This window comes from Colossoma macropomum, unplaced genomic scaffold, assembly GCF_904425465.1.
Source record: "Colossoma macropomum unplaced genomic scaffold, Colossoma_macropomum, whole genome shotgun sequence".
Lineage (NCBI taxonomy): Eukaryota > Metazoa > Chordata > Actinopteri > Characiformes > Serrasalmidae > Colossoma > Colossoma macropomum.
This window is the reverse complement of record NW_023494789.1, coordinates 20,398,288-20,412,908: the sequence shown is the minus strand read 5'-3', so window position 1 is coordinate 20,412,908 and position 14,621 is coordinate 20,398,288. Positions and strand designations below refer to the sequence as shown.

At 37.7% G+C, this 14,621-nt stretch overlaps 1 protein-coding gene across 1 annotated transcript; it reads left to right on the top strand.

Moving 5' to 3' along the window:
- Window positions 1–792: 792 nt before the first annotated feature.
- Window positions 793–10,204, top strand: atg3 (autophagy related 3). Its single transcript, XM_036570477.1, has 12 exons — window positions 793–998; window positions 1,521–1,562; window positions 1,661–1,710; window positions 2,807–2,877; window positions 4,726–4,833; window positions 4,916–4,965; window positions 5,140–5,227; window positions 6,571–6,605; window positions 6,769–6,924; window positions 7,038–7,165; window positions 8,830–8,898; window positions 9,258–10,204. The coding sequence occupies exons 1-12, from the start codon at window positions 927–929 to the stop codon at window positions 9,337–9,339; spliced, it is 951 nt and encodes a 316-aa protein (XP_036426370.1). The 5' UTR covers window positions 793–926; the 3' UTR covers window positions 9,340–10,204.
- The last annotated feature ends 4,417 nt before the right edge of the window (window positions 10,205–14,621 follow it).

The window sequence follows — 14,621 nt, the reverse complement described above, 5'->3', positions numbered from 1 at the left end:
CTGTTGTAAACATACCTTCTTATTTCTTATAGCAAGCCATAATAGTCCCGAGAGTGAGATTTCCTGTTAAAAGACTAGGAAATACCCCTTCAGATGATGTAATGTCCCGGTAATTGTGTTCTCATCTGTTTGGCATGACTCTACAGACAGTGTCTCAACAACTAAAAAAAATGTGTCAAAATGCATGTGTTGCGAACCATTGTATAGTTGTTTCTAATGGAGCAGCAATCATGAGCTTGACATAAGTCTAATTCACAACTGTCTGATAATATTTAACGTAGACAGTGTATATAAGTATACAGCAGAACGAAACAACGTTCCTAAGGCCTCGGTGCAATAAACACACGTGACCTGCGTTTACACCGTGCCTAATTAGATTTATTCATGTTTTCAGTTTTAGGTTTCGTTTTCGTTTCTATTTACTACATTTGTTTTACTGCATTGGTCCTGTAGAAGTAAAACACTGCAGCAGAAACAAAATATTAAGCCTCTTTGGGGACGTTCTTTTGCTGCATCAAGCCAGAACGTGTGATAAGCCTCAAATATAGTCACCTTATGCAGAAAGTCTATTTCAAAGTAGCTTTCATATCGAAAGAGCACAGCCGACTGGTAAGGCCGCGCAGACGCTGCACAAATCCTGCGCTCTACAACTCATACACGCCAACACATTCCAGGCGCGTGGTGCTTGAAGATCAGTGATTTTTTGCCGCACGCCGTGAGGTCAGATCCTCGTGAACGAGCGCAGGGTTCTCGCGAGACTTTAGTGCCGGAAGTACTAGTCAGATGATTTAGGTCATGTGGTATGTGATGTGGGGAAGCTCGATGCCGAGAAAGTCTGTAAACAGTGCTCGTTTGTTGCTCGATTCATTGAAAAAGCAGGTCATTTTTGCCACAGACAGAAGCTGTTTAAACAGCCCACTGCCAGCATGCAGAACGTGATTAATTCTATGAAGGGCACAGCTCTAGGGGTGGCTGAGTTTTTAACACCAGTTCTGAAGGTAAGCCGTCGTGTGCTCGGCAGTCATGTTTGCTAGGTGGTATAGCCAGCAAAATGCTCCAACGAGATAATGTGCAGTATCTTTTCGTGTGTCATGTTGTTAGGCAGGAGTTGTAAAATTCAGCCATAAACTGCTTCATAAACCGGTACGATCGTATTGTTAAAGGCCTGTGTAAATCGAGCCCTTCTGATTTAATTAGCTTTGTTGTGCTTGTCAGGGGTGCCTTGACAACTGACAGAGTTCACTAACTTTTTCCTCTTCCAGATAAATACAGGAATGCGACCGAAAATAATACATGAAAACGTTTGGTAACGTTAGTCCTGTAAACGTCGTTATTAATTGTGGAAATGCTACAAAATGATACTCGCAAGATATATTAGGCTACACACGAAGTAGCTGTTAAGTTTTACACTGATCCTCATGAACGTGGGAAAATTTCTGCCATTAAGTGCTTACCTCAGTCTGACCGCGAAAGCTTTTTTGCAGAGTCATTGTTTCAACGTGCCTCGTGTTGTTTTGCAGGAATCCAAATTTAAAGAAACTGGAGTTATAACTCCTGAGGAGGTAAATGTTTTTTGGTAGTGTTGTGCTGAATATTAAATTACAGTTTTAGATTGTAATATTAGATTGTAAACTTTTCTTAAATGTATGTCTTTGTGCAGTTTGTTGCTGCCGGAGATCATCTAGTTCATCACTGCCCCACATGGAAATGGTAAGAACTCTGGCATCTTTTTCAGCACTCAGCTCCATCTCTCTGGAGAGCTCTCATTGTACCCTTGTAGATGTGCTCTTGCAATGTGATTCGTGAGTTTAGCTGTCATTGAAATTTCAAGCTTCCTGGGTTCTTGCTGAAACCTGGCCTGGGTTGCTCTGATTAGGCAGAAGTCTGTGATTTTGTTTATTATGTCTTTAATAAATCCTTAGTTACCACTAGTTGGTTTTAAAGAAAACTGGGTTGCACCACCAGTCTGTAAGTAATATCTTGGCTAATAAGAACTAGGATGTACATTACTGTGCAGAAGTCTTTGACAATTGTTTAAAAGTTATTTATTTTGGTGGTTATCTTGCCAGTAAAAATAAATAAACATAAACACAGTAAAACATAACTTTTTGGTGTGTTTTTAAAGAAGCTATTAATATCTTGGTCAGAAGAATACAGGTATAAGAATGAAGTAAAGAAGTATTGATTAGGCAAAACTAGGTACTGGATGGTAACTGGGCTTCCTCAAGAACTGGTCGGAAATGATTAAATGAACACCCTGATGCACATAAACAAAACCACAATGTATTGCTTGTTTGTAGTTATTCTAATGTTATTGTTTTTTAACAAATATATGCTTATTGCCCAGATCAATGGCTTTATATATCATTTCCTCAGATGTCTAAGACTTTTGCACAGTACCTTATATACCCAAGAAAGCACTGATGCTTTACTATGACAGTGATAAATTCAGAACAAATCAGCAGGCTATGATGAAAGACAGAGGTTGACTTTTTTGCTTTGCAAGTCTTTTTCACATTACCTGTCTCTTTGTTTTCCTGTGTTGTCACAACTTGCCCTCCTAGAACCTAGTCTGGTGGTGCAGCTGTTTTGATCTAGTAATGGGTGAATCCTAACTTAGTAATTACATACATGATAACCAGCCTACTTATCTACAGCAGTTGGCATCTAAAATCCTGTTATCCTGTCAATTGCTACTACATTATGTTGATTTAGGGTTTAACTTGAATAACTAGCATGCAGAAAGTTCACTGTTTGTCCTTGGTCAGTAATAGCACACAGTTAAGACAAATTTGTTTATCTGTAGGGCATCTGGTGAAGAAGCAAAGGTGAAGCCGTATTTGCCCAAAGACAAGCAGTTCCTATTAACTCGAAATGGTAAGAAAGACGGCACCTAACTGAATGGCGGGAGCTGCAGTACTCATTTATAAATACAAAATTAAATTAGGCTTAGCCTTTGTTCATGAGTCGCTGGGTGTACATGGTTTATTCTACGGATTTGGACCAGAACTCAAAATATATTTCAGACTTTTAACTGACTTGGACTTTTAAAACTGACTTTCAGACTTTTAACTGACCTACAAAAATCATTTTGCTTTGAATGAGCCTGTACTTTAATTATGTTGATTTAAAACTAACGATTGAACATTCAGTTTTTTACTACCAAAACAATTACTGGTAGTGACAATTGTAGCTAACTCACAAATGCTAGCCAGTACATGACTAGCAAACACAGCTTTGAACAGTTGTACACACACAAAATCATAATATTTTTCTATTAAAACACAAAATTTACTTCATTGCAGAAAATATGTTTTGTTAGTAACAATTCTTAAGGTTACAATGTGATTTTCAGACTTTGGGACACATTTACTTGAAAACAATGAGATTTAACTGCTCGCCATGTGGCCATGATGAACAGCGATGCAGTATCACTTCCTGCTCTAAAGTGCAGGGGTGTGGCTAAAAAAAAGGCTCTGCCTTTGTGTTTTGATAGTGACATGAAAATGTGGGACAGCATTTTTTGAATAAAGCGTTTTAATTTAAAAAATTAAGCTCATGATAAATCTAAATATTTCAACATCACTTTAAAATAAAAAAAATGTTTTAAATAAACACTGCAAAAATACAAAATCAACTAAGTATTATTTTCACAAAAAAATTGAATTTTTGGGTTTGGGACAGACACCTCCCAGTAGAAAGTACTTGAGTTTAAATAGATCATAACATTATCCTCGTAAATCTCTAAGGTCTGAATATGTAATTTCTTTTATTTAATTACAGTGGAACTGCAGTTTGAACTAATTCATTAGAATAGTCCATATAAATCTGGGGCTGTATTGCAGAAACGTCTTGCGTCTGAAATCTCATCTGCTTAATCACTCCTAAGAAGCTCCTAAATTCATAATCTTACCCATTAAGTCCAGATTAGAAAACAGGATTACAGGAACATCCTAACTTTAACCATCTGTTTCTATCATTTTATGCAGTCACAGGCAGCATAGTTCACTATAACTAGCATAAAGATGTAACATTTATGTACACTGAAAATGGTGCTTTGATTAACAAGGTCTTATGTTTTTTTTCTAACAGTGTTTTAAAAGCCCTAGACACTGCAGACAAGATCTTCAATGCCCCTTCGTATTACCTTCTTGTGTTATTGTTATATCAAACATATCAGATAAAATATGATGGTGATGGTGGTGAATAATGAGGAGACAGAGCTGAACGTTTGTCTGTTTATTAGGAGGAATAATGTTAGCGTGGTTGGCTAAAGCATTTGGGGAAACTAAAAATGGAGAGTGCAGACACTGATGAACATCATGAAGCACTGTCACAATATTCTTAACTTCAGGCTTCTAGCACTTTGGGTGTTTTTGACTTTTTTTTTTTTTTACATCAGTAAGGATAGCTAGCTGTCTTGCTAACTAACTTGATTATTTTGATTACGTGTTTCAGCTGTGCACATATGGTCAGTTGCTAGGTAACAGACATGACAGTTAATTGTCAACTTTGATCGAGTAAGTTAAGATGTTCTAACTTAAGATGCTGTAATATACGATTTCTAAATTAAGATAAGATTTGCTTCTGTAATACAAGTTTGTGAAAATCTTATCTTGATCTGTCAGATTGTAAGTTAAGACAAAAAGATAGGATGCTTCTGTAATATGGGCCCTGGTCTTTAAATTACATGCACAGTTTCTATCTTATGTCCCTCTATCTCAGTGCCATGTTACAAACGTTGTAAACAAATGGAATACTCTGATGAGTTGGAGGCTATTATAGAAGAGGATGATGGAGATGGAGGATGGGTTGACACCTATCATAACTCTGGTGAGACATAAGCATCTGTTAATAAATAATGTGTGATAAAAGTGTTAGACAGTAAGATTTACAAAATTTGTCACTTTGCCAGGTGTGACAGGAATGACCGAGGCAGTTCGGGAGATCTCTTTGGATAACAAAGTAAGACTGTAATATGAATGTCATTGGGTAAATTCTGAGACCTTAGACATTTTTAACTGATGTTGAAAAAGGCAAGATCTGTTTGTTTTTTGAGCTGGATATTATCAACTTCCAATTGGCAAGTTCATAATTGAGCATAGCATGTCTTACTGTGTGCCTTCTCCCCTTTTGAAGGACAATATAAACATGAATGTGAATGTGGGCAGTGGAAATGGTGATGATGATGACGATGATGATGAGGGAGAGGCAGCAGATATGGAAGGTAAAAGTTAGGCAATTGTTTTGTCACTCAAAGCTCACAAACTTCCATGCAGCACAAACTGATGTGTGTTCATGCAAGCCAGTCCATGCAAACTAAGCGCAGCAGGGCTAGCTAAAGTAGAATATCAACAGGAGGGCATGGTTGTTAGTATCTTTTCAGTGGATCATATTGTCCCAAGTTTGTAAGCATCTTCTGTAGCCTAAGAAGAGTGCCTAAACACTGGAGTTGACCCGTCATTGCAGTGTCTCTAATATTTCACTGCTAACATTACCGTATTCATCCACCACAAAGTAAGAAGATCTAAGATCTGGCCTCATCAGACCTTATAATTCTGTTGTCTTGTTCAATGCTATGTAAAAAGCAAAAACTGATCCCAGATCAGCATTTTCAAAGTGAGAGGTTTGATAAGTATGTGTCATCCTTTGCCCATCCAGCCTCTCCCTGTGCCTTCATCCTGTTCTCTTTGAACTTACATCTTCCATTACTGTGTTAAATATCAGCATATTAAGTAAAGGTAGGCTCTTCACCAGAAATTAGCATTTAAAACCAAGTCTGTGCAATGCAGCAAATACAGATGGAAATGTTATGTAGAATAGGATTTGAGTATTGTGAAGTTTGCATCTCACCTATATCCTTTTTTGTATGTTAGGTAAAGGTTAGTTAGGTAAAGGCCTCAGTTAAATAGGTATTTGAGTTCAATCATAAAAGATGTATGTTAGAAATCATATCCATCTATTGCCATTGGTGTCAGTAAAGTCAAGAACATTATCACACACTGTAACAGCTATACATTTTCAGCATGCATTATATTTGCACCTAATGTCTAACACAGGCGTGTCCAATCTAAACCACAAAGGACCGGTGTGGCTGCAGATTTTCGCTGAAAACAAGCTGGAGCACACCTGATTCCACTTGTTTAATCAGTTGGTTTCAGTCTTCAAACTGATCAGGTGATCTGCTTTGTTGAAGTGAAAACCTGCAGCTACACTGGCCCTTTGTGGCTCTTTGTGACCGTTACACCTTCATATAGCAGATTGTGCTGGGTTGTAGATGTTGCGCTGAAAATTGACATAGTTCTTGAACATTTTTGCGCAATCTTACATCTTTGTGAAAACACCTTCTGTTCTGTGCTTGTGTGCTTCTCATTGTACAAGGCACAAATTTATCAAAAGGAACTTTGCAGTCATAAAAATATCAGTATGTTGTAGTACTGTCAGACGGTGTTTGTACACTAATGGAAATAGATCCCTGTAATGCTTCTGGTGGAATGTTGATTTTCTTCTTGAATCAAAAATATAGTTACTTTGTCTTAATTTGATATAAACCTGATGTTTGTATTTCAGAATATGAAGAAAGTGGGCTCTTGGAAACAGACGAGGTACAGTGAGATCAGGGCTTGTTAACTGATTTATTTATTTATTTATTTATATATATATAATATATTTTCTCCCCCTTATATAATATTCTGTTTTAGCCCATGGTGATTTATTAGTTAACCTAGTTGTAATTGTTTGTTTGCTAATTTCATTTCATTTGTATAGGCCACACTTGACACAAGTAAAATTCCGGATACAGCCAAATGCAAGGTTGAAGCGGTCGGAGAAGATGCCATTCTACAAACAAGAACCTACGACCTGTACATCACTTATGACAAATACTATCAAACTCCCAGGCTGTGGCTCTTTGGATATGATGAGGTTCAGCTTTAAAACAGAGAGCTTCAGTAGTCCAATGCTGAAGGTTTTTTCAAATAGTAATTTGAGGTCATGCAGTGCAATCATTTGTTTTGTTCTTTTGTGCTGTTTCTCAGGAAAGACAGCCTCTCACTGTGGATCAAATGTATGAAGACATCAGTCAGGATCATGTGAAGAAAACTGTCACCATTGAAAACCACCCACACTTGCCTCCTCCTGCCATGTGCTCTGTGCATCCATGCAGGTACTAAAACTCAAACCGAGTCTTTCCTGAAATTTGTTCCGAATTGCTAAGCTGTGTTAGTGATGATAGCTGTTGCTCACATACATGTTTAATTGCAAACCTTAATTCCAAAAATGTTGGAAGATACATTTCCAAAAACATTGGGATACTTGGTAAAATGTAAATAAAAAAACAGTAATGTTGTGTAAATCATTCAAAAGCATTTAAACCCTATATTTAATTGAAAATAGTACAAAGACAACATATGTTGAAACTGAGAAATTGTGTTGTTGTTTTTTTTTAAATATATGCCCATTTTGAATTTGATGCCAGCAACACATTTCAAAAAAAGTTGGGACAGTGGCAACAAAGACTGGTCAAGTTGTATAATGCTAAAAAAACACTTGGTGGAACGTCTCACAAAATAATTAGGTTAATTGGCAAAAGGTGATCTTTGGACCCTCAGGCGGCACACTGAAACACTGGTAGTCAAAACACTTCTGTGCAAGAAGAAACCATATGTAAACAGGATCAAGAAACGCTGCCTCCTTCTCTGGGCCTGAGGTCATTTAAGATGGACTGAGGTGAACTGGAAAAGTGTCCTGTGGTCTGATAAATCAAAATTTGATATTCTTCAAAATGGGGCTTGGCGAATGTTGAAATAAACATGCATGGTCTTAACAAGACGTCATCTAGAAGATATGTTACTCCTAACTGTTTATATATCTTTCAGCGTTAATGGTACTTTCAGAGATATGCAAGTAACCCATGCCATTCCCACTAATACACCCCTTTACTGTGATAGACCCTGGATTTTTAACTTTAAAATGGATGGTTCTTTTTCCTCTTTGGCCTGAAGAAAATGACATCTATATTTCCATAAACAGTCTGAAAGGTCAAATATACATTTCCCCGGTCTATTGATGAGATGAGATTAAGCCCAGAGAGGTCATTGCCCATTTTTTTTTTTTGGAATGTGTTGCATACATCAATTCCAAAATTAGCAAATGTTCACAAAAAACAATGAAGTTAATAATGTAATAATGTAAAACATGAAATATCTTGTCTTTGTACTGTTTTGTACAGGTCAAAGTGGATTTACAAATCACTGCTTTTTGTTTTTATTTGCATTACACATACTGTCCTAACTTGTAATTACTTCTTTGGGAGAATCATTAATGAAACATACAATATTAATACCAGATGACCTTACCTGAACTTACTGTAAAAACATGGTGGAAACGGCAGAGTAAAATTTCATTATAAAATATTTCTCTAAATCCTCAAAATGTTACAAAGTCTTCTGTTTTCCCCACTTCAAAATAGTTCATTATATTAAAGGCATACCTATGCCAGGTGTACTTGGAAATAACTATACTAACCACATAGTGTCTGCTGTATGTAAAATAGCTTTTATTCATTAAATGAATAAAAGCTGATGAAATACAAATGAAATACTTTCAAAACGTCTAAATGCATTGAAGGTTACTACTGGCTTGTTGTGTTTTTTGAACAACCTATTTGAAGAAGTTATGCAAACCAGGAAGAAGCAAGAAGATCACTGTCACATCTATGATGGCCTTAAAAGAAGTCTGAGCAGTTAATTTAAAACAAAAGAGGCACACTGTCAGTAGAGCTTAATCAATTACATTTGAGCTGTAAATTGTCTTTTTTTTTCCTCACAGACATGCCGAAGTCATGAAGAAGATCATTGAGACAGTGGCTGAAGGTGGAGGAGAGCTTGGAGTTCATATGTATCCTTTCTTAGTCTTGGGCGAATACAATTTAAAAACTCAAAAATACCAAAATAAAGGGATGTGTTCATTTTGATCTTAAACAAAAGTACAAGAGGAACTGCCCTAGCTCAGTGAACATCTATTAAGTGTAGAAAATGTATGTGCTGATTTGGAAATTCAAATTCCTGACTGTGTCTTTATCAATATCTGAGCAAGTGAATCAAAGTGTATAACGTCTCCTTATTACCCACACATACATTTGTGAATTACTACTGTTGTTTCCCTTTTTAGAATGTTGGAAAGAATAATTTATTTTGATACAATACATTTTAATACCAGAAAAGTATACAATAATTTTCCTTAACTATGACATCCAGGTATCTTCTGATTTTCTTGAAATTTGTGCAAGCTGTCATTCCAACAATAGAATATGATTACACAAGGCATTTCACCATGTAAACATCAAGCCTCCCAGAATTACACCTATGTCTTCTTTGCAAGTGGAAGCTGTTTTACAGTGTGCAGGCAGTGGCTACTAACACATTTAGACAGGTTCTCAGAAATAATTAAGAAATGTTACATATTGTATGAAATAGCCTTTGTTGCATGAGGAAAGGATCTGCTGAATGACAAATAGCCACACTATGCCCTAGCAGTAACTTCAACATGGCAACCTTCCTCATTTTCTGTATAAGGCGCTCACTGTCCTGCTGATGTCCTCTTGCTAAAAGTATTTTATATATTTACATTGGATTTAAACAGTGCTGCCAGATTATCTATCATGAAAATAGCTATGAAATGCATTATTAATCTAACCAGCATTCCTTCTGTCCTTTGTCGCTTCTGACTGGTGTGCAATAAACGTTTTATGGTGTTGGACCTGTTGATTCTTGTAAAACAGTCATTTATGCCAGGTTGTCTTAATGCTTTGCTCTTTGAATGTTGGAATTAGTGTCTTGGCTTCGGGCCACTGTCGTGTTAAAGTGCTGTAAGTCTGCTGTACGTTCATTTCCACTAACTGTTTTTTTAATATCAATAGAGTTTACACCAAATTGATTGTAACATATTTATGGACTCAAGACTTCCAATATGCATATCCCATAGTTTGCAGTGAAATGCTTGTCCTGTGACAGTGTTGCTGAATCAGCATCCCAGCAGCAGTGGCTTTTTCAGACACTGTGAAACACTGTGCAAGAAGATATTGTAGGTATTAAGGTTGATATCTTGTTTTGGTGTTGGCACTATCACCTGCCTCTTATGATATATATAAAGTTGGGCTGTTTCATTGTTGCTGTGTACATTTTGAAATAATGTGAATTTATGAATAAATATCTAATTTTAGAGGTGGCTGTTTTTTCTTCTCATGCAGTCTAAATCAAAATTGGCCCTATACTCATAAACCGCTTACATTTTTTCCCACACAAGCTTTTGACTATGAGTTTAAATTGGCTATTAAACTTTGTTTTTTTTTCCCTCTCTAATGTTAAACTCAGTCCTGTTGCATTGTTGGTAAGAGGCAGCATTTAGTCAATTTAAAGAAGCCAATGCAAAGTTGTCTTTTTACTGTAGGGCCTTAATCTTTGTGTGCCGCATGACAGGCGGAAATGGCGGCTCTTGTGACGGTAGGAAGCAGCCGCTTCAGTCACTGCACAGGCACTTCGTCATTTCACTCCGGCACATTCAGCAAGGGCCTTTCCGACACTGCCTAAGACAGGGGTGTCCAATCTTATCCACAAAGGCCCAGTGTGCCTGCAGGTTTTCATTTTAACAAAGCAGGAGATCACCTGATTAGCAGTTTGAAGACTGAAACCAACTGATTAAACAAGTGGAATCAGGTGTGCTCCAGCTTATTTTGAATGAAAACCTGTAGCCACACTGGTCCTTTGTGGTTAAGATGGGACACCCCTGGCCTAAGAACAGCCACCAAGGTTAAAGGTGGTCGAGCTTTTACGGCTGCTATCCAGCGTTTCTCGAGTGGCTTAAGGCTCCGCGGATACTTGTTCTTTTTGATGCATGAAGATTTTTTAGATGGCACTACAAGAGGTAATGGGTTTCTTTCACTGCGTTTGCTTGTTGAGCCTAGTTCATGCAATAGCAGTAACTTTAAACAGTAGGTTATGAGGTGTCTGGTCGTTGTCTATGTATTCTTATTCTAAATTTGATGCCTGCAACATGTTCAGTGACATTGGGACAGGTGATGTTTATCACTGTGTTCCATCACCTTTCCTTTTTAAATGCACTTAATAATTGCTTTGAGACTGATTGTAGTTCTTTTTCAGCTACTCAACAGTTTCATGTTTCCATTGTCATACAATGCGATTCATAATGCTCCACACGGTTTTAAAGGGAGATAGATCTGGACTGCGGGCAGACACCAGTACTCCCTTATTGTGTTGATGTAACTCGTGCAGAATGTGGCTTAGCGTTGGCTTGCTGAAACAAGCAGGGACGTACCTGAAATACCTAGATGTTGTCTACGCACTTAAAAAAGATGGTTCTTTATGAACACTCAAAGAACCCTTGGCATAATTAAAAGGGTCTTTGTATAGTAAAATCGTTCTTCAGATTGATGGAGAATGTGTTGCAGGGCGTGTTGTATAACTATATATAGCACATTCAACTCCCCATCCTGTGTGGTCTGATGCTGTTGCTTCTTCTGCCTTGATCGGGTGCCCACTGCTTGCTAGCCTTCTGGACCGTTTCAGCCTTCTGGACCGTTTTGACCACCATTGAGCTTCATGCTGTACAACGCTGTGCAAACCTGACCTTCATGAACTGACCCTGCTGCTGCTTCTGCTGCTGCATAAACTCAAACTATCTAATTAACCATTGCTCCGCCTGTTTTTCCCCGTTTTGTATTCTAATATTTTATACTAATGCTGTTTGCTATCCAGTGTTGACCAGAAGAGGAAGAGTCTTTGCTCCTCTCAAGGTTTCTTCCTCTCGCTCTTAAGGTTTCTTCCTCTTGCTCTTAGGGAGTTTTTCCTTGCCACTGTTACCATTGGCTTGCTCATGGGGGCTTGGACCCAGATTTTTCTGTAAAGCTGCTTTGTAACAACACCTGTTGTAAAAAGTGCGATATAAATAAACTTTGACTTGACTTGACATTCTCCATCAATTTTGAAGAACCCTTTCACAATGCAAAGAATCTTTTGATCATGCAAATGGTTCTTTGAGTGTTCAGTAGAGCCATTTTCATTACTAAAGAACTATCTTTTTTAAGAGTGTGGATAGCAGCATGTGTTGCTACAAAATGTATATGTACACATTTATCAGCAGTGGTGAGCCTTGGTGATTTTAACATTTACACAAGTTTAAGTGAACTTACAAATCACTGCTTTCTGTTTTTATATGTATTTCACCTACTGGCCCAACCTTTTTGGAATTGCATTTGTAGAATATTGGAATTCTGGAGAGAATAAAATTAAAGAGATTAAATAGTTTAGAAAGCTTCAGATAAGTTAGAATTAAAAAATGTAAAAGATTTTGTGGAGGATGGATGTTTGCTGCTTGTGACACCAAGGCAGTAACGCTTTGCTCAGTGTTGGTAAATGTGCTGGGCTCGACTGGGGACTACTGGGCTTGAAAGCTGAGGCAGCATGCACTGGGGGTGAGGGTTGCTGTTTTCAATGCGCCACCTATCCAAGCTGGAAGATTTACCTTGCTCGCTAAATAAAACTAATCGTGTTGCCTTCTGTAAAATTATTTTATACCTACTCAATAATCCAACTCCAGTGAATAGCAACAATCAGCTATAGTGAGCCTGGAGCTGGCTAATCACTAACTTAAAAGAAACACGCAGCGTGCAAACTCAACTGTAGAACTATACAAGACTACTAATATAACTTATAAGAACCAGAGACAGAAATTAACATATCATTTAGTTTTACTTGTATTGCTGAGAGCAGCTATAGTTACAAACCAATTTAGCAGTTCACTTCACCTCCATAAAGCTGGCCTCCCATGTGGTGACAATGGAATAAAAATACCTCTATTCGTTTGTGCTGTGTTTATGCTGGTTTGTAGGAATCATTGTTTGTGTTGGCAGCGTTTTGGAGAAACTAAGCATTCAATTTATTACGTGACGTCACTCTGCCTCCCATCAACGTCTAAATGGCGCAAACATGGTCTCATTCGTTTGTGCTGCGTTTGTGCTGTTTTAATTCTCTAGTTATAAAGCCATAAAGTTTCGATGAATGATGTCACTCACCCCCATCAACGTCCAAATCGCGCCAAAACAGTCTCATTCATTTGTGCTGCGTTTGTGTTAAATAAACTTTTGTGCTGTTTTAGTTTTTTTAAGTTATTAGGCAATATGATTTGACGTACAGTCTCATTCGTTTGTGCTGCGTTTGTGCTGCTAAATGTTTGTGCTCTTAATGTACAAGTTATTAAGCAACAAGATTTGGCACGTGACGTCACTCAGTCCCCCCAGCAACATCCAAAAAGCGCCAGAATGGTCTCATTTGTTTGTGCTGCATTTGTGCTATTTTGTGCTGATAAAAGAAATGTTTTGTGCTCTTTTAATTCTTAAGACATTGGATAAACAGTTTTTGTCAGGAGTGATGACATCATTTACCACAGGATTCATACTGGTTGATGATGAAGATCTGAGAAAGGCCTTTTTGCCTTCTGAGAAGTTGCTGTCCCTGATTACAACAGAGTGTAGCTTACACATACACACACTTTCTAAGCCGCTTATCCTTCTGGGTCGTGGAGGGAGCTGGATCCTATGCCAGCAGTCATTGGGTGGAAGGCGGATACACCCTGGACAGGTCGGATTGTACATTAGTGACATCAAATTGATGCGCAGTAGCTTTAGCTTGCATGTAGCAAAATTAGTATTATAGCTCTTTAACGACCTCATCATTCGGGGGATCCAGTGGTATTCGGGAGAAAAATATACACAGGACAAAATGTATCGGGTTCTGAACATTTTTTATTTAACACAGGGTGCGATAGAGGCGACTTTTCAAAAATCTAAACTCTATTCATTCTGGTCATAGAGAAATGGAGCTTAGACCTGGAGTTCCTAATATGGGCATAAAGGGGACTACAGAATGACACACAACTACAGTGGTCTATTGCTGCCTTCAAGTCCTTCTCGGACATTTATAAGTATGACTTGATTTGCATTCAAGTGGGTTTGGTTGGACCCAGAAGGATAAGTGTTTTCAGAAAGTGTGTGTGTGTGTGTGTGTGTGTGTGTGTGTGTGTGTGTGGTTTTGGTTGGAAATAAGACAGATACACTGGAAATAATGTTTTTGGTTTATTTTTGTTTTTCTGTCTGTGTATTTTGTGTCACTGCAACAAAGTGAAGAGCAGATAACGTTATTTATCACATAACGTGCTTATATCTGTATTTCCATGTGTGGATGGTTTTGGATTGCAGTAAGAGTGTGGCTGATTAGTAACTGAAATACAGTGAGTTTATCAGCTTTTTTGTTGACACGCCCCCAACTCGGAAACTCAGAGCTCATTAAAAAATCAGAGTTTTCCACTAGTTTCCCACACGTGCATTCATCTCGTCAATCCCATATTTCCAACAAGACTTGAAGGCAGCATATGTGCCAGTGCAGTGGTGGACGAAGTACACAAATCATGTACTTGAGTTAAAGTAGAGATACCCAAGGTAAAATATTACTCCAGTAAAACAAGAATCTTGCTTCATCAACTTATTTTAGGTGAAAATACTCTAGTGTCACTCTTAGTAAACCAATCTTTTAATAGAATGTGATTAA

Coding starts and splice junctions, on each gene's coding strand:
- atg3 (XM_036570477.1), top strand. CDS start 927: ATGCAGAACGTGATTAATTCTATGAAGGGCACAGCTCTAGGGGTGGCT. Junction 1,711..2,806: donor CACTGCCCCACATGGAAATG/GTAAGAACTCTG, acceptor GTTTATCTGTAG/GGCATCTGGTGAAGAAGCAA. Junction 5,228..6,570: donor AGAGGCAGCAGATATGGAAG/GTAAAAGTTAGG, acceptor TTTGTATTTCAG/AATATGAAGAAAGTGGGCTC.